Source organism: Silene latifolia, chromosome 10 (assembly GCF_048544455.1).
Source record: "Silene latifolia isolate original U9 population chromosome 10, ASM4854445v1, whole genome shotgun sequence".
Taxonomy (NCBI): Eukaryota; Viridiplantae; Streptophyta; class Magnoliopsida; order Caryophyllales; family Caryophyllaceae; genus Silene; species Silene latifolia.
The window spans coordinates 46,010,813-46,029,322 of record NC_133535.1 but is presented as its reverse complement, the minus strand read 5'-3'; the positions used below and the strand labels follow the sequence as shown (position 1 = coordinate 46,029,322).

Genomic DNA, 18,510 nt, shown 5'->3' with positions numbered 1-18,510 from the left:
CCACATAAGCCATGATACTTGACACATTTGCGTTGAGCCGCATCAGCCACCACGCGTTCGGGCATGAAGTCAGACATCCCAGGTTGAGTCAAAGAAAAAGGTCTAGTCAGATCCACACACATATCGCGTCCCATGTCCTAAAAATAAAGTAACGAATCCGCAGGATGCAGGGGCTTGTCATGCCCATCGATCAAACCGATATCCACCTCCTTACAAGTAGAGATTCCAGATCGAAAGCAATTCTTATTGAGCTCAAAACAATTGACAAGAAATTAATGGACAGCCGAGATACTATATAGCCCCCCCCCCAGGTACTCTTTTTGCAATAGCAAAACTGATTCTAGTAAAGATACAAGCAGATGCGCGCGCCCTGCCATCGTGGGAGACAGAGAATTTCTGAAGGGGGGGAATAAAGATTTTGAGAGTTCCTTACAAGCAATATCCACTAAGATGCGCAAGTGGGTGGAAATGGATACCCCCACTTGCATTTTGTAAGAGAGTCACTATTTATTTACAGCTTTAGAGGAATAGTGTCCGTCTACAATGAGACGGATTGTTCTCTGTGTCAGGCCTCCTTTTGCCGCCAGGTAGGAGAAAAACAATACTCTGCATCCCAATGGAGAAAATTTCCATAAATGAAGAGAGGATGAGACACATTTTTTTCACCCTACCAAAAAAAGAGACATGTCTTAAATGCTATAAAGCCCTACGTTATGACGTTTTTTGCACTTGCACTCGATAGATACGTAGACCTTATAGATACGTAGACCTTTCTTATCCAAAATCTATTCAAGACCGGACTGGGCCAAAATGCGGGCTAAATGCTCGGCGCATGCACGACCCACTTATAGAGTCATGCTACAGTCAGATGGAGTACTAGGAAAAATATAGGTTGAACGGGTCGGACTAACGGGTTTGGGTCATTTCAGTTCTTAATTGTTCCAGTAAGTTGTATCATACACTTTTTTACACAATTGTTGTTTTGAAAATTCTATGTTATACACCATGACAAATGTAACAAAAATAAACCAACCTCATAAGAATCTTCTAAAAATTACCAAACCTTTAAACTTTAACAATAATAATCTAACGTTTATAACTATCTTTTAATAATGTCATCAAAGATTCTCAAATCAAGCTAATTATTTTTTTCCACTTGCAGGATACGGAATATGATATTTTAACAAAATTCATAATTTTAATAGATGCCAATACATCTAAAGGGGTTACCTTACGCACATTAAAAAATAAAAATTACTTCATAAGAAATTACGTCATTCAATTTAAGTTTTAATGGAGATCACGTAAATAATTTTGGTACATGTACACAACTAATAAAGAGCTTAAATTGTCTTCCATTTGATATAATTCGAAAAAAAGAATCCAAGATATTGTCGTTTGCATTGTATTTGGCAATGAAATTAAGTTGATTCCAATATACTATGTCAAATTATGTGCAGAATTTGGGCTAAATGAAATCCATGATGTTATTGTGAGACAATCGTAAGCGTCAGATTATTTTTGTTAAAATTTAAAAATTGGATTATTCCTAGAATATTTAGAAAAAGGCGGGATTAATATTTTCATTAAGCTAAGTGGAATGCTCGTACAATGTACGGGCGCTAGTAATGTCCATGTATGTGCACAAACCTGTTTATAGTACGTGTTTTATCGTATATAATGTAGTCATTGTAAGAGGTTAACCAACTATTTTGGTCTATTGGAAATTGTTACACCTCTACTCCAACCGTGAAGTGCCATAAATCTGATCTATTGGACCAATACTTATAAAAACTTGATAATTTTATACCGAGCATTTTTTCTATACAACCCGAACTGAAATTAATAACATAAGGTTACTATTGTCTTACACTATTCAAGCTTTTTATAAGAGTATTGAAAATATATTCCACTTTACTAATTCTCAAATGTTGATTTTTTTATCAAAAAAATAAATGGCGTACAATTATTGCATTGAACGTAAATGACGTGTAAAAAGTACTTCCAATCCCATTACCATCTCAATTAATCTTTATCTCAATGTTTTATAATTATATACAATATGATAAAGATTATTTGTGGTCTATATTTAGAGAATGACTTCTAATCTTATTTCATTACGAAGTATATGAGAAGTAAATATAAGAACTCCTATATCTCACTTATTTTATTTTTGCTTAATAGTAAAAACACTTTATGGTCATATATGTTGAGAAGGGTCATTATATATATATATATATATATACATATATATATATATATATACATATATATATATATATATACATATATATATATATATATACATATATATATATATATATATATATATTCTGGCGATTACTTATAAAGTTTTACAGGTTACGGAGTAATACTTGTTTGTATAGAAGATAAAGCTACGTATCACAAGTTTACCTTGTAATTAAATAGCTTAATTATGGTACTTGTTCAAAAATTGCAGTGGATTCTCTTTCGTGAGTAGTCTCTTCACTCTGGTAATTTGACGTCGATAGGAGGTTTAATTATTGACGCTTATTAGGACTTTCCTTTATTGAATTTCAACTTTTAGATATAGAATCTAAAATCTCGTGTTCAACTTCGATTCTTTGATAGGTTACTCACAAAAATTCAATTTCATTGTTGTTATTTCTAAATTATAATTTAATTATTTTAACTTAATATTTATTTGAAAAATCTAACTAAAGTGATATGTATTAACATCTCCTATTAGGGAAAAAAGCTGAACTCTCCTAGAAATCCTATTAGAGATAGATTTTTATTTTTTAAATTTACTGAAACTATAAATTTAGATAGTTCTAATCAATTCATGATATGAAAATTAATTTTTAATATAGAAATAAATAATAGAGTCTTAATAAATCAAATCAAATCAAATAAATAACAATTGTTCTAATTTTGCTAGAGACTCTAGTATCGCTTAAAATATCAACTTTTTGGTTGTTAGGCCTTTATGCATACTACAACATAAAGATTGACTTACTAAAAACTACTTTGATCACACATAATAGTCTTTATATTCACACATATAATAGCCTTTAACAATAAGTAGATTATACATCCGATGTACTACCAACAGTTGTATAGTTTTTTTGCATTATAATAAAGTTTTTGAGTTTTGTTTTAAAAATTATGAGTTTTACTATAAATTATCTAAGTTTATTCACTTGAACATTAAGCTCATAAAATTACAATAAAACTCAAAAACATTACATATAAGCATAGTTAAATTTGAGTTTTGATGAAAAAATAAATTAAAATCTAACTTATAAACTTTAATAAGCTCATATCTTCAAAAACAAATAAAATTGAAGGCAATAAGCTTAGAAAAAAATACACATATACTCAAAAACAAATAAAGTGTGAGGTAGTATATCCGATGTATGTTTCTTTTTCCCTAGCCTTTACTGATTGGTTAGTCTCTTATTAACCATAAATTGCGTAGGAGTATAACAAATTAGTATTGTCTTTATGGGTAATTGACCATTTAGGAACATTATTTGTCAATGAAATTATAACACCGGTTATTTCACTATTGGATTATTAGGCTTTCTAAGCAAATTAATGCAAACATCTTTTGGCATAACGTGTGAGCTTAAAATTTTTGTACGTTTACCTTTCCTCTGTATCGAGTACGGAGTATCAAATATCAAATATTTATAATAAGAACATTGATATATTACCTCACATAAACCTACTTTTGACAATATTTTTGGCTTGCACTTTACTAAAAAAAATACATATACAATGATGACAATCTCTTTTGGATTACTAAAACTAACGAGCTTTAATTAAGAAACACTTTATTGACACCAAAAAATGAATGTGGAGTCAATTAAAGTATGAAGACGTAAACTTACTACAAACCCCTTGTGAAATTCTTTTGATCTTAATCCTTCATATAAATATGATCGTTCATTATTCGTTAACCTACACGGAAAAACAACTTATTAATAACAATAACGTGCAACAGATTAAAGTAAGTACAGATAAATATCATGTATAAAAACGATATGAAAATAATTAGGCATCGTAGTAAGGTCAATATCTAAACTAATAAGCATAGAATTCGAGAATGATCTATCGTAGTAATTATGGATATGGAAGAATGCACGTTAAAACACAAAACATGATGATAATAATTGGCTTTTTTTAGTAGGGTATTATTGACAAATCCTATGTATAATGAAATTCTTCTGCATGTGTCCTATCTTATAAGCACAAAGATGATAGTGGAACGGAATCAATATAAATCCTATTGCAAAATTATCACGTATATATAAGCTCTCTTAAACTCTTATTTGAATTATCGTAGAACTTATTTAGAGATTATATTTCTTAGTTAATAATTAATTTCAATTTACTTTAGGATTTTTTAAAATTTGGACTCTTTAATATCTCTCAAAAAGTTCCTACTTTATATACATGTATTGATTGATTGATTTATTTGTCTATCATTAAAATTCCTGAATATCTAAATATGTATTTTCCTCTTTTATATTTTATGGTGCATCCTCAAATTTCGTATTTGTACTTAGTACGAAGTATCAACTTTGTGTCTATGATTCTCCAACCTAGTGTTAACTCGGTGCTTCTTCGAACACACAAATTCTCATTTAAGACATGCACTATTCGTCTTAAGTTTAAGACATGTCAAATACAAGCCAAATCACATGACAAGTTATATAGAAAATGCCATTCTTATTAGTACCAAACTAGTTGAGATCCCGTGCTAAAACACGACATTTGTGAGGGTTAAATTAATTGAGCTTTAATTTTTACATAAATGAGTTGTAGTTATAATAGTATGTTGTAATGTACTGAATACTGATTATAATGTTAGTAATATTATAAATAAAAAATTATTATTCAAAGGACTTTTAGATTAAGTTATTTTTGTGTGAACCTATTTTTATTATTAAAAATAATGATAGCATCCTAGATCTTTTTATGAAGAGAATATATAAAAAAGTACAAAATAACAATAATAATATCACATTTTTATATTGGACATTAAAACATGTTAGCTTGTATAGTTGTATAAGATGGAAAGATTAAAAAGAGCGAAGTTGATACGTTTTATTTATATAATCAGTTGGTTTTTTTACTTAGCTTTAATCAAACTCAGTTTCAATGTCAAAATTTATTTATACATCATAGCTAATTTTTGTACATTATTTAAAATGACAAAATTTGTTTATACATCATAAGATTTTGGAGATTTTATTTGTATTAATTATACTCTTTAATTATACTCTATAATCTATATTATACTTTATACAAACACTATAATGTTTGGAGCTAGAACTTTTCTGTGTACAGAAATATAGGATACTGAATATTTTATTTGTGGCAAAGATTGCGCATATAGTTATGGAAATTCTATTATTATTAAATAAGGTAATATTAATATAAAATATCAATGTTTGAGGCCCACCGAGTTTATTGTTTTACAGAAAAAATTATACTTATACATTGAATTTTTCGTTGGCCCACTAATGTATTGAATTGCAGTGGATTAAGATGACAAAAAAAAGTAGGCCCATTTATAGGAGAATGCATTTAGGCGGGAAAAACATTGAGTTTTCTTATTCTTTTAGTTTAGTGAGGATGATTGTATTTGAGGCGTTTTAAGATTTAAGACAGATGCGCTCGGAAGTCGGAACAACTCTCCTTGAACATAATTCTTGCTCTCTATTAACATTAGACACCATGACCTCCTCTTGTATTCAAAACCCATCTCTAAATTGATCCCTTTTAATTTTAGTACTTGATGATTAAAATCACTGTCAACGGTAGAGATTACTATTCTGAATGAATCCCATCCCCATCCCCATCCCCATCCCCATCCCCTTATACAAGTACTCCTTTCGTGCCCGTCATTTGTTTACCTTTGATTTTGTATTATTGTATTGTACTTGTGGCTTATTTGACACTGAAAATAATTAAGTTATTAAATTTGCAGGTTTACCTATGTGGATCAGTGCCTCTGAAGACATACCTTCCTCATGGAGATGTGGATTTGACTGCAGTTAGTCAATTTGAAACTACCAATGACTTGGCTTCGCAGATTTGCAGTTTCCTTCAATATCAAGCCAACAATCCTTTTTTTCCAATTAAGGATGTGTTATCCGTACCCGCTAAGGTAGCTTTGCCTCTCTCATTTCACTGTGTAATTCAGTTTATGTAAATGTTAGTGAGTAACTTGCAAAGGTGAGATTAGTTATGCTGCTTGTTTCTACTTGTCTGTTGCGCCCTGCGTAATTATGTTTTCATTTCGGAAATCAATCCAACTTGATTTGCCAAATTTTTACTCATGCTATATTGCTCTTGTGTGTGCATTATATGATTTTTTTTCATTCTTGTTTGCCTTGTCTTTTTGAAATTGATTGTTTTCCTAGTTGGGGTTGGAGCATACCGCAATTGAGATGTGGACTGCAGCATTAGTTGTTGCGAAGGTCTTTTTCTTAGATATGGAACTAATTGAAACACCTTGGGAAGATGCTCAAACCATGTCCCCCCGATAGTAAAGTGATCTTAGTTTTAAAAAGCGCGCCTAGGCGCCAACCAGATCGCATCATAGTGCCTCAGGCGCATAGAATACAAAAGGCGCACCTAAGGTGCATGAGGCACATCCAAGGCGCAGCTAGTGAGGCGCACTCGAGGCACATTAGTATGCAAGTCCATATTTTTTTCCCAAATTCTTTTGTTTTATCCTTAATTTTCACTTTTAAATACATGTTAGCCCTCTTTAGGAAAAAAAGGACTATTCTCGCACAAAATTTGACGGTTAAATATAGATGTTCGTTTGAAAAATCAGTGCGCCTCGTGTCCAAAAGGCGCGCGCCTTCGTCTCGCGCTTTACGCCTCAGCCCCTGGGATCTCATCGCATTAGTGCACCTCGCGCCTTCTCAAACTAAGAAAGTGATAAAGGACCCATCTTAGCTCCTGAACAACTTTTTGGTTTCATGCACAAAGAAAACTGGTCAACTAGATGGAAAGTTGATGAAGTTTTTGACCAAATGTAATTTTCCAATATAGAGAAGAACCGTGTAAGGTAGTGTCGAGCAAAAGAAATGTGAAAGGTAGTTGCTCACTACATCAAAGCCTTAGGAGGTAATAGCTTAATTAATTAGTAAAGATTGAATAGCCGACCATTTTGTCGGACCTTCGATTTAAAAAGTAACAACAACTAGATAGATCTTTCAGCACAAATTTTATGCAATGTATGAACTTGACTGAATTGTCAGAGCATGGAATTTTCTTATTGTGAAATTCTCTTCGTCATTTCCAAATACTCTTTTTTATTTTTTGATGGCTGAGCAACCATTCTTTGGAAAATTAAGTTTGCATGGGAAGTAGAGGCTTCGTCCGTTGGGTTCAAGTTTCATTTTCATTAATGCTTCATTGGCTCCTACATTTTCCATTTCTATGGGAACTAAAGACTTTATATTCTTTGGCTTTAGAAATTATTCCTTCTTGTTTATGCGTTAATGCTTCTTGCTTGCTAATCTTCTAATTTCAGGCACTTCTCGTCACTTTTTCATGAGGTCTCATGTAAGCGTTCAACTTTTTGTGGGATAAATACCAATATGTTTTTGTTTGACATGGAATGATAATCGCTGCTGCTCAAATCCTGCCATTTGATGCCTCATTAAGAGTTTTGTCATTTATCATCTATTCCTTGTTTTAGCCTTCTCTATTTTAGTTCCGATGGAAATAATAAAATGCCAGCTTCTCTGGCATCATGTTATTTGAATGATGGTATTGTTCTACTTTGTCACTACTTACTGAGTCACCGTTGTATGCTCTCTCAGAAACAGTTCTTTTAGCACAAAAAGGAAAGTATATTGATTGTGGATCATTAATATTTTGCACGATTTAGTGAAAGGAACAACTTATCACACTGATTGTCATTAAGAGATAACAACACCTCCATTATATTACAAAAATCGACAAGGAACGCGACTCTAACCTGCAAGGACTCCAGCATTTTAATATTTTTTTTATGAATGATTTGATGCATCCAAGTAAAAGCCGTGCGTAAAGTTTCCTTCTACCATTTGTTCCCTTGTATATCCCTAGATATTCGACCAGAGATCTATTGATTTCACGATGAAGACGGTAAAACAGAGAGTCCTAGGCCACAAAATTGGAAACTTGTGATTGAACCATGCCTATAATATCACTCTTCTCCTCTCCGTGAAAAAGTATATGTAGTGGTGTTAGTGAGGATTAAACTATACCCTACATAAAGTCATAAACTACCAGCTTGCACATGTTTTCTCTGTCAAGGAGGGGAATTTGATGTGAACGCATAGTTAATATTGAAAAAGCGTGCTTTGACGTGCTTACGTCCAAGGCTAAGTGAGGCATTAGCCAAAACTCCTCTGTGCCCTTAAGTGTCTTATAGCTACGACACATGTAGTAAGGTGTACCACTGTACGGTTCCCTTTTCTTTTATTTTGGCCTTTTCTTAGCCACATTACACCCAACTTCTACTCCTTTACATGTGAGCCCTATCTAAAATCCTTAAAAGGGTATTGTTTCACAAAATTATTTTAAAAATACTAATTTGTTTGTGAAAATAGGCACTCCCCATGCTTACGAGGCATCCCTTCGCCTAGGTTTTGGTAGGTTTTTGTCGCTACTGGCTTTGTCTTTGATGCACATTGTGCCTTTTAAAACTAAGGAGTATGATGTCATATACAGTACTATTTAGTGAATTCTTTATTAGGCCCACACAATAAGACCTATCAAACAGTTCCAACATCCCATTGGTTTAATACTAGCCCATAGTTTAAAAAAGCGCTCCTTGACTGCGCCTAAGGCGCGCCTTGGATGAGGCACTAGCCAAAACGCCTCGGTGCGTTTTAGTTGCGCCTTTCAGACAAGGTTCACCTAACAATGCTAACTAGTACGCAATTTCCATATCTTTTAAACAAGGCTCGCCATTTCGTTTCCACATTATTCCTAACTTGACTCCTTGACATGTTAGCCAATTTGAAAACTCCTAAAAAGCAATTGTTGCCCAAAAAATTATTTGGACATTACAAATTTGTTATCAAAATTAGGGTGCCTCGCATCCAAAAGGCGCGCGCCTTCACTTTGCGCTTTGCGCCTCTGCCCCTTAGCTCCTCGGTGCGACTTGCGCATTTTCAAACTAAGTTAATAATAGCAAGCCTGAGCTTAATAAGGGACGCATATTTCAGTTGGAAAGCAGTTGTCTGACATAGTTCATCACTTCATGATGTAAATTTAGAAGTGAATAGGCAACTCAGTGAGACATTTGACTATCCATCATAGTCATGGTACCAAGTATCGGGAGTGACACCGAATCATGACCGGTTTATTAAGATTTTCAATGTTACTGCGAGCACATTTTGAGGCGTTAACATCATCACTATTAGAGATCAGAACTCTATTCCTAGATTTCTTGCAAAAAAAAAAAAAAAACTCTATTCCTAGATCAAGGCTCAAACCAAAATGTAATACTATGATAATTGTACAGAGTTAGATAGTCGTGCTTAAGAGAACCTCAACATTTCTTATTTTGTTGAAAACGAATAGTCGAATATATTTCAGTCATTTGTTGCAAATTAAATGAAAATAGCACTGATGTGAAGATTTTTTTTTTTCCTATGGCATATCTTGGAGCATTCATTTGAGCGACGGTGATTTGGTAGTTAAGCAAGTTTTGATTACTCAGTGAATTTTGCTTCGTGATGTGAAAGTTTAGGAAAATCATCATTATCACTATCTCCTCGTAAAATCTTTTTTTAGTTATTTTTTTTATATATTTAATATTTATTATGATTTTTCATCCTAAATGCAAGTTGACTGTTCTTGTATGCGTTAGTGTTGCTATGCCAAAAGCCTTTACTTCTGTATTTTAATAAAATACTATTTTCTGTATAAAATGCATGCTTATGTTCAAACCTCAAATACTAGATTGATTTGGTATTCTTGTGTAGAATATCTCCGTTTACTAAAATTAAAGGGTGTCTGCTCTAGATTTAAAGAAAGGGAAACAGGTTGCTGCTAGATGATGGCAACAACGTGTGTCGTATTTAATCTCGACTTGAGACTTGATAATGGAATTTTGGCCGTTGCCCAAATATGTGTCCGATACTGCCTTTAAATGCTATTGCTGTAACCTTTCAAACCTTAATAACTCGGTCCATATTCGGTGTTGTGGCTTAGGTTTAAGACCGTGACAATGAGTGCGGTAGTTTGTTCTTACTTTCTATATTGTCTCATATTTCTGTTGGCTGTAATATCTAGATTGAATGATCCGGTGCCAACAATTTCTTCTTTCACCGTGTTCGTCACTGTTCGTCTATGTTGCTACGTAGAATTTGGTAATCTAATATGAAAAGCGCCTGCTGACAAACTGACTTGCAACATTTACTTTTTTTTTTGGCAATGTATCCTTTTCACATTAATTGCAAAAGTGGCGGTTATTTATCTTCCGCATCTTCCAATTTTGCTAACAATCTACCTCTTTTTGTGTGTCTTGACGTCATCTGTGATGTTAAGTTTTGTCTGCATGGAAAAGTGGATCTATGTGGCAATACTTGTTTGTTTGCCTACTCACATGAATCATCTTAAGTGCTTCATTCGCTACTTATTTCAATATGCTGTCTGGTGTTCCAACTTTTAAGCGAAATGTTGCTATGCTTTTTAGGTTTCTTTTTCAGAGATGTTACTGAATGTGACTCTTTATGCTATTAAGACCTAAGTTACCATATTCGCTCAGCCCAAGCAAATCGTGATTTGGTTCAAGCATGTTCTATCACGGTGCTTACTGAATATTTATGTAGACACTACTACAAGCGTATATCATGTCTGCCATGGGGGTATATGTTTAATATCTTCAACTTTTATGTGGCTACAGGTTAGAGTTGTTAAGTGCACTGTGGGGGATATTGCAGTTGACATATCCTTTAATCTAACCTCGGGGCTTTCTACGCTGTACTTCCTTGAGCAGGTTAGTCATAATGCTATTAACTATGTTGAGTATGAGTGTCGGACACATGTACATCTCCAAGTGTCGGATTCGGCATGACTACAATTTTGAGACACGGGGACCCTGTCCTAAAATGAGGATACGGGCGCGGGGACACGTATTTAAAGCAAAAATACACTTCTTATTCTGAAATATTCCAATTTTGTCGAGTATAATGGAAAGAAGTTTGACAATTAAAGACTTAAATCATTAAATATAATACTAAATGCCTTATAAACCTCTCTCCCCCTACTTTTTGTATTGCGAGCCTCACAAGTTCAGCTCTCCTAGGAGAAGTGTCGGGTACAGAATACATACCCATATCCATGTCACGACACAGGTACGACTCAAAACGTGAAGAGTGGAAGTAACATGGGCTATTAATCTATCATCACAGTTTTCTAGCTATTTCTGCATTGTACTTGTTGAACCTGACTGGTGGTAACGACCTGTGATATATGTATGAGTATTTTTAATCCTGCACTAAATAAGCTATTTTCCCATTGTCCCATCAAAATTTGAATTATATTTACCCTAAAAAGTTTTCTTTCTTTATGCTTCGTGCATTGATAGATTTAAATTGTCCATGCTTCTTATTTAATGTGATGTATGCCTTTATTTTACATCTCCACGAATTCTCAAAGGAAAGGGTCTCAAACAATTATTTTTTGGGAGACTGCTTTATTTAACCGCTAACAAGCCTTTCAATACATCGTAACCTAATTGTGTAATATATGTGTTTCAAAAATATATGTGACAGTTTTTGATATTGTGGTGGATAATTGTTCTGTATTCAAATGGTATAACATCAAAATCTGTGTGTTGACTGTTTAGGTTGACCAATTTGTTGGTAAAGATCATCTCTTTAAGCTCAGTATTATTCTGATCAAAGCATGGTGCTACTATGAGAGTCGGCTTCTAGGAGGCTTCTATGGTCTAATATCAACATATGCTTTGGAAACTATGGTCTTACATGTTATCAATATTTTTCACTCTTCGCTAAACTGTCCTTTAGCGGTAAGTAACTTTGAATTAGAAAAGTTGGTGATGGTTTTTTTGTGTGCTAAAGAATTCACTAGCCTTTTACTTAAGCAGGTATTGTACAAATTCTTAGAATACTACAGCACGTTTGATTGGGATAAGTATTGCATTGCCTTCAATGGCCTTGTTTTAATTTCTGCTCTTCCTGAAATAGATGGTAAATACTATTCCAGCTTTTGGTTCTTTTGAGTCTTGTTTGAGCCTTGATTATGCTGATAGTAATATTATTCTGTGTTTTTCCTTTACAGTTGTTTTGTTGCATGATTGTAACAAATTACTGCTGACAGAGGAGTTTTTGCGGAGCGCTAGAGAAGTTCTTTTGCCTCCAGCTGGAGTTGTTGAAACTAAAAATCTGTTTCCGGTGAAGTTCCTTAACATTTTGGATCCTCTTAGGGATGACAACAATCTAGGCCGCAGTGTCAGCAAAGGTGGTTAATATGCTAATATATTTACTGGAAGACATTACTTATTCTCGTGAAAGCTTTTTTAATGCTCTGATTGCTTTTCTTGATATTTCAACAGGTAACCGCTACCGTATCAAAAGTGCTCTCTCTTATGGTTTTCAAAGGTTGAGTGACATTTTGATACTCCCCCCTGAAGAACTCAGAGCCGGACTAGAACGGTTTTTCAATAACACACTTGAGAGAAATGGAAAAGGCAAGCGAGTGGACGTGTTAATTCCTGTGCCCCCATATGGCTCTGAAAGTTCTGTTACAAAAAATGATAACATTGATGTTCTTTCTGGCATAAAATATGGTCTGTGGCTTAATGATTATGCTATGAAGTCATACCCTGTATGGCCTGCCATGTCAGTACCCGGTCAAATCTGGAATACTGGAAGGGGAGAATTGGGTCTAAACATTCAGTATGATCAGAATCCATACTGTTATGTAGACGAAAGTCTATCCTGTTCAGTTGATAGTGCACAAGTGCTAGTTAACCAGACTGTGGAAGAGAAATGGAAACTACGAAAAAAACCATTTTCAACTGATAGTCCAAGAGCACCCCAACTAAACAATTTGAATATTAACGACAAGGGGAAAGCGAGAGGGATGTTCGAAGAAAAGTGGGAATCAAGATGTCTACAATTGAATAACGCAGCTTGCTTTGAAGAGAGAAGGAAATTAAGATCAACTCCTTTTGCTTATAATTCAAGAGCGTTCTGGCAAACTAATGCAGGGTCTCAACATGATAAGTGGAGGTCGAGAGGAACTGTCGCCTCAGTTGATCATCATTATGGGCCTTTGCTAAGCAATTCAGTTTCTGGATCTAGTGGTACCTGTGTATTTATACCCTTGCGAGAGAATCTAATCTTTGACGAAGATGAAGTGAAACAAGAAATTGGGAAGTCACTGGCAAAGGCAAATGAAGAGGAAAGTGAAATTTTGGGTTCACTAGCTAGCACTCCCAAAGAGTCCAGTATTTCTTCTGATATAGGAGAACGCAGTTGCTCGATTAAATACTCAATGAATGAATTTCCTCTTCTACATGGAAGTAAACCTATCCCGATAAGGTCGCCTCCCTTGGCATACTTGAAGGATGATCAGGTTAAAGAGACATCAGTATCATTCGATAGCACGGAGTTCGGGAGTTGCAAACCTTCATCCCCAGCATCTTTGTCATTTTCAGAGGCTGGCAAGCAATCAGATTCTTCTGATGTTTCGGTCTTTCTGGATGCACTAAGTGAGCTGACTAGTACTGTGCGTATATCAGAGGAGGACAAAGTGTCCTTAAAAAGCGAGGAAAATAAGTATGTGACCTTTTCTTTTTTAATAACTAATTTACGAAGAGCAAACCTCGCCAGTAGTTTATTCGGGTATATTATGCATGTCGGGAACAGATTGACTTATTTCGGGTTTGGTTTTTTCAGGCATGTTACTATTGGGTTAGATTACCTTTGTTGGTCGCTATTGCCAAGTCTAAATTAGATTAAAGTTAACAAAAATTGTTTCATGTTTCTCCCTGTGAAGTTTTAGTCTGCTTAATTGACTTGTTCTTTATTTTGGAAATGTAGAGTGGTTTCTGTGGAGTCACTACCGCTGACTGATGAAAGTGAGTTTCCGCCGCTTGCCTGCCCACCTAAACCGGTGATTCCGCTTTGTAAGAAGGAATTCCCTCCTCTTAGAGCATGTCTAAGGTCACAGAAGAAGAAGAAGAAGAACAAGGGCAGAAAATAACTGAAACGGGGTTTAAAACAAGCGACGCCAAAGTTACCCTCTGTGTATGGTAATCCGTCATCTCATTCTCCAAAAAAAGATACATGCAAATTTGATGGACCAACGCAAAAGAACTCGTTCATGGGTGTATTGGCTTTAATGACGAGATACTTAAATACTTGTATACAGTGACTATTGTCGTATAGGTGAAGGCTAGCCATCACTGGTCTTCATTTCACCATTGCGGTAAAGTATGCCCTAGATAGTTGAGGATTCATGATTGACCTGCTAAGTATTGTTGATTAATTTGTGAGACTCTGGAAACCTCTTATAGATTTTAATTCTGTTACCTGGAAGTTTTATTGTTTTAGTTTTATGCCATAAATATTGCGCCTATCTTCACGCGGTTGAGGTTTAAGTAAACGTAATTTATTTTCGCATTACATTTTTTACTAAACCCAGTACTTTTTATGCAAAATTTTCCATTACTTTTACCCCTTCCTATTAAAAAGCTCCAACCCTAATTATTTGAAAACCTAACCACACATCTCGATTGATCAAATTTCTTCAATCATGAATGACAATTTGGACGGACAACAAGTATTTGATTCATTAATCGCAAGTAATCAATCAGATTAATACATTTTTTTTTGATACAAATCAAATTAATACTTTTTCAATGGGGTTTTAATTAATTTTATTTAAGTTAGGTTTTTGGGGTGGTTGGCGTGGTGTTTGGTGGTGGTTGACGGCATAGGTGGGTGGGAGTTGACAATGGGGTCGACGACAGTGTGTGAGGATGGTGGTAGGAAGGGAGGCGCGTGGACGAGAGTGGTTGTGTCGCATTAGTCGGAGGGGAACTCGTGGTGGGTGGTCGTTGTAGGGAAGATGGCCCACGGTGGTTTCTGGTAGAGGGGAACGAAGAGAGTGGTGATCGATGGTGGTTCAGGAGGACGATGTTGGCTGGCCAGTGGGGGTGATGGGAGGTTAGTTGGTGGTTGGGATGAATGGAGTAGTGAGTTTTGGTTTTTTCCCTTTTCTTTTCAAAAGAATTACACTTTTTTTTACGGATGGGGAAATAATAGGGGTAGTACGATCAAAAGTGTACTGTAATGAGTAAAATATGTACTGCGAAAATCAACATCCAATAAATGGTTGAAAATTTTCATATATATATATATATATATATATATATATATATATATATATATATATATATATAGAGAGAGAGAGAGAGAGAGAGAGAGAGAGAGAGAGAGAAGAGATCATGTAAGTCCAACATATGTATTTGAGTCCATAAGTCCTTCTAAGGGCCCTTGGATGAAGAGAATGGAAGGCTAGGATTAGATCTCAATGGATGGCTACAAATTAATCCCTCCACCTTTTCTCTAATTAGCTCATCAATTCAATTAACATACCTCACTAATCATTCATTATCTCATTATCACAACTTCTTCTCCTCTCTCTACATCTCAATTCTCTTTCCTCTCTAAAAACCCAAAAAAATCAAAAACCCAAGTAAATCATTCATTCCTCTCTTCCTCATTCACCACCACCACCGCCGTCGGTAAATTCTATAAACTTGTTTTTTTTTTTTTTTTTTTTTTTTTTCCAGATTTTGCGTCTCGGTTTTTTTCGTCGTTTTTTTTCCAGATTTTGTGTTAAATTTGTTGTTTGGAGTCGGTTTATTTTATTTGTTAATTTTTGTTGGTTTTTGTTGTTATTTATTCTTTTCAAATCTCTTCTTGTTGTACGTATTTTTTTTAAAGATTTCGGGTTTTAAATCTCGTTTTTTTTGTGAGATACTTTTTTTCATCTAAGATCTACTAAAATATTTTTCATAAAATTTGTTGTTTTAATCTTAGCTATATAAAAATTCTTATAATTTGTTGATTTTAATCTTATATTTCACATTTTTATATGAAAATGATATAAAATGACTAAAGTTACACAGTTATGGGCAAAAGTTACACTGTTATGGACTAAAGTTATACAAAAATGGACTAAAGTTATACAAAAATTGCCTAAAGTTATACTGTTATGGACTAAAGTTATACAAAAATGTACTAAAGTTATACAAAAGTTGTCTAAAGTTATACAAATATGGAATGAAGTTATACAAATAAGGACTAAAATTATACAAAAACTGACTAAAGTTATACAAATATGGACTAAAGTTATACAAATATCTACATTAGGAATGTGTTGAACTTCTACTCAATGAATGTATAACTCTAGTAACGATATGAATAACTTCTACTCAACGAATGTATAACTCCAGTAGAAATGTGTGTAATTTCAATGACTTTAGTCAATTTTTGTATAACTTTAGTCAATTTTTGTATAACTTTAGTCCTTATTTGTATAACTTTAATCTTTATTTGTATAACTTTAGTCCTTATTTGTATAACTTTAGTCTATATTTGTATAACTTTAGTCAGTTTTTGTATAAATTTAGTCCTTATTTGTAAAACTTTAGTCCTTATTTGTATAACTTCAGTCATTTTTTGTATAACTTTAGTCCAAATTTGTGTAACTTTAGTCCAAAATTGTATAACTTTATTCCATAATAGTATAATTTCAGTCATTTTTTGTATAATTTTAGTCCAAATTTGTATAACTTTAGTCCAAAGTTGTATAACTTACACAAATTTGTCAGTGAAGTTGCATAGTATAACTTCAGTCATTTTTTGTATAACTTTAGTCCAAATTTGTATAACTTTAGTTCAAAATTGTATAACTTTAGGAATATAAATTCAGATTTGAACCAACACATAAGAAGATGATATTAAAGTTACACATATTGCCAGTGAAGTTACACATTATAAATTGTGAACAAAAAAAACCAATAAATCAAAAAATGTACAATAAAAAAACTTCAATAACAATAATAAAAAATTAACCAATAAGTAAAAAAAAAAACAAATAACAAAAAAAAAATCAAATAACAAAAAACAAAAAAACCAAAACCAAACCAAACAAAACAAACTTGAATGGTTGTGTAACTTCAATTTATACAATGTATAACTTTAGATGTTAATAGTGTAACTTTAATGTAAAAAAGGTATAACTTTAGTCGTAAATAGTATAACTTTAATGTTTTAAGGGTATAACTTTAGTCGTAAATAATATAACTTTAATATTTTAAGGGTATAACTTTAATCGTAAATAGTATAACTTTAATGTTTTAAGGGTATAATTTTAGTCGTAAATAGTGAATTTTCAATAAAAAACAAAAAACGAAAACAAAAACAAGCTATAAAAAAATAGGGAACTGAAAAACAAAAAATGAAAAAATTAAAACAATTCTAAAAATATAAAAACTAGCTATAAAAAAATAAAACACACTAAAATAATTAAATAACATACTAAGTAAATAACAACACACAACAAAATAAGTAAATAACAAACATACTAAGTAAATAAACAATACACTAAAATCGTAGAGCAAATCTGAAAAATTAAATAACAAATAAAAAAACCCAAAAAAAAGTAAATCTGAAAAAAAAAACCAAATAACATAAACATAAAAAAAAACCAAATAACAAAAAAAAAAGTAAATCTGAAAAAAAAAAAAATAACAATAACAAAAACAAATAACAACCAAATAACCAAAAAACCAAAAAAAAAAAAAAAGCAAAAAAGTAAATCTGAAAAAAAGGACAAAAAACAAGGAAATTGAGGAGGGAGGCGGGTGGTTGGTCGTGGAGAGGTTGGCAGGCGGTGGTTGCGGTGGGGTGTAGTTGTGTGCAGTGGTGGTGGTGGCGGGCGCAGCAGGCGGCAGCAGGGAGGGAGAGTAAAGGTTATTGCGGTGGTGGCGTGCGAGCAGGCGGCAACAGGGAGGGAGAGCAGGCGGCAACAGGGAGGGAGAGTGAAGGCTGGTGGTGGCGTGGGGGCAGGCGGCAACACGGAGGTGGGGTGGTGGGCGGTAGTAGGAATGAGGAGGAAGGACGGAGGATTTGAAATTTGTTCTCAGATTTTTTTTTTTTTGATTTTTTTTTGTTTTGATTTTGTTTATTGGGAGAAAAATGAGAGAGAATGTAGAGAGATATGAGGAGTTTGTGATAATGAGGGATGAATGTTTAGTGAGGAGGAGTTGTTGATAATGAGTGAAAAATGAATTAGGGAGGAACTTAATTGCAATGAGGAGCTAATTAGAGGAAATGAATTTCTGACCATCCATTGAGATTTAATCTCAACCTTCCATCCCCTCCATCCTATGGTCCTTATAAGGACTTAGGGTCTCATAAGATGTAAGGGACTTATGAGAACCCTTCTCTCTCTCTC

The 18,510-nt window shown here is 33.7% G+C and overlaps 1 protein-coding gene across 1 annotated transcript; it reads left to right on the top strand.

Moving 5' to 3' along the window:
* Window positions 1–5,925: 5,925 nt before the first annotated feature.
* On the top strand, window positions 5,926–14,619 carry LOC141605586 (uncharacterized). The gene is made up of 7 exons (XM_074424422.1): window positions 5,926–6,163; window positions 10,916–11,008; window positions 11,861–12,043; window positions 12,122–12,224; window positions 12,316–12,495; window positions 12,590–13,817; window positions 14,082–14,619. Exons 3-7 carry the CDS (start codon window positions 11,990–11,992, stop codon window positions 14,242–14,244), a joined length of 1,728 nt encoding a protein of 575 aa, XP_074280523.1. The 5' UTR covers window positions 5,926–6,163; window positions 10,916–11,008; window positions 11,861–11,989; the 3' UTR covers window positions 14,245–14,619.
* Window positions 14,620–18,510: the final 3,891 nt, after the last annotated feature.

Coding starts and splice junctions, on each gene's coding strand:
- LOC141605586 (XM_074424422.1), top strand. CDS start 11,990: ATGGTCTTACATGTTATCAATATTTTTCACTCTTCGCTAAACTGTCCT. Junction 12,044..12,121: donor CGCTAAACTGTCCTTTAGCG/GTAAGTAACTTT, acceptor TTACTTAAGCAG/GTATTGTACAAATTCTTAGA. Junction 12,225..12,315: donor TGCTCTTCCTGAAATAGATG/GTAAATACTATT, acceptor TTTCCTTTACAG/TTGTTTTGTTGCATGATTGT.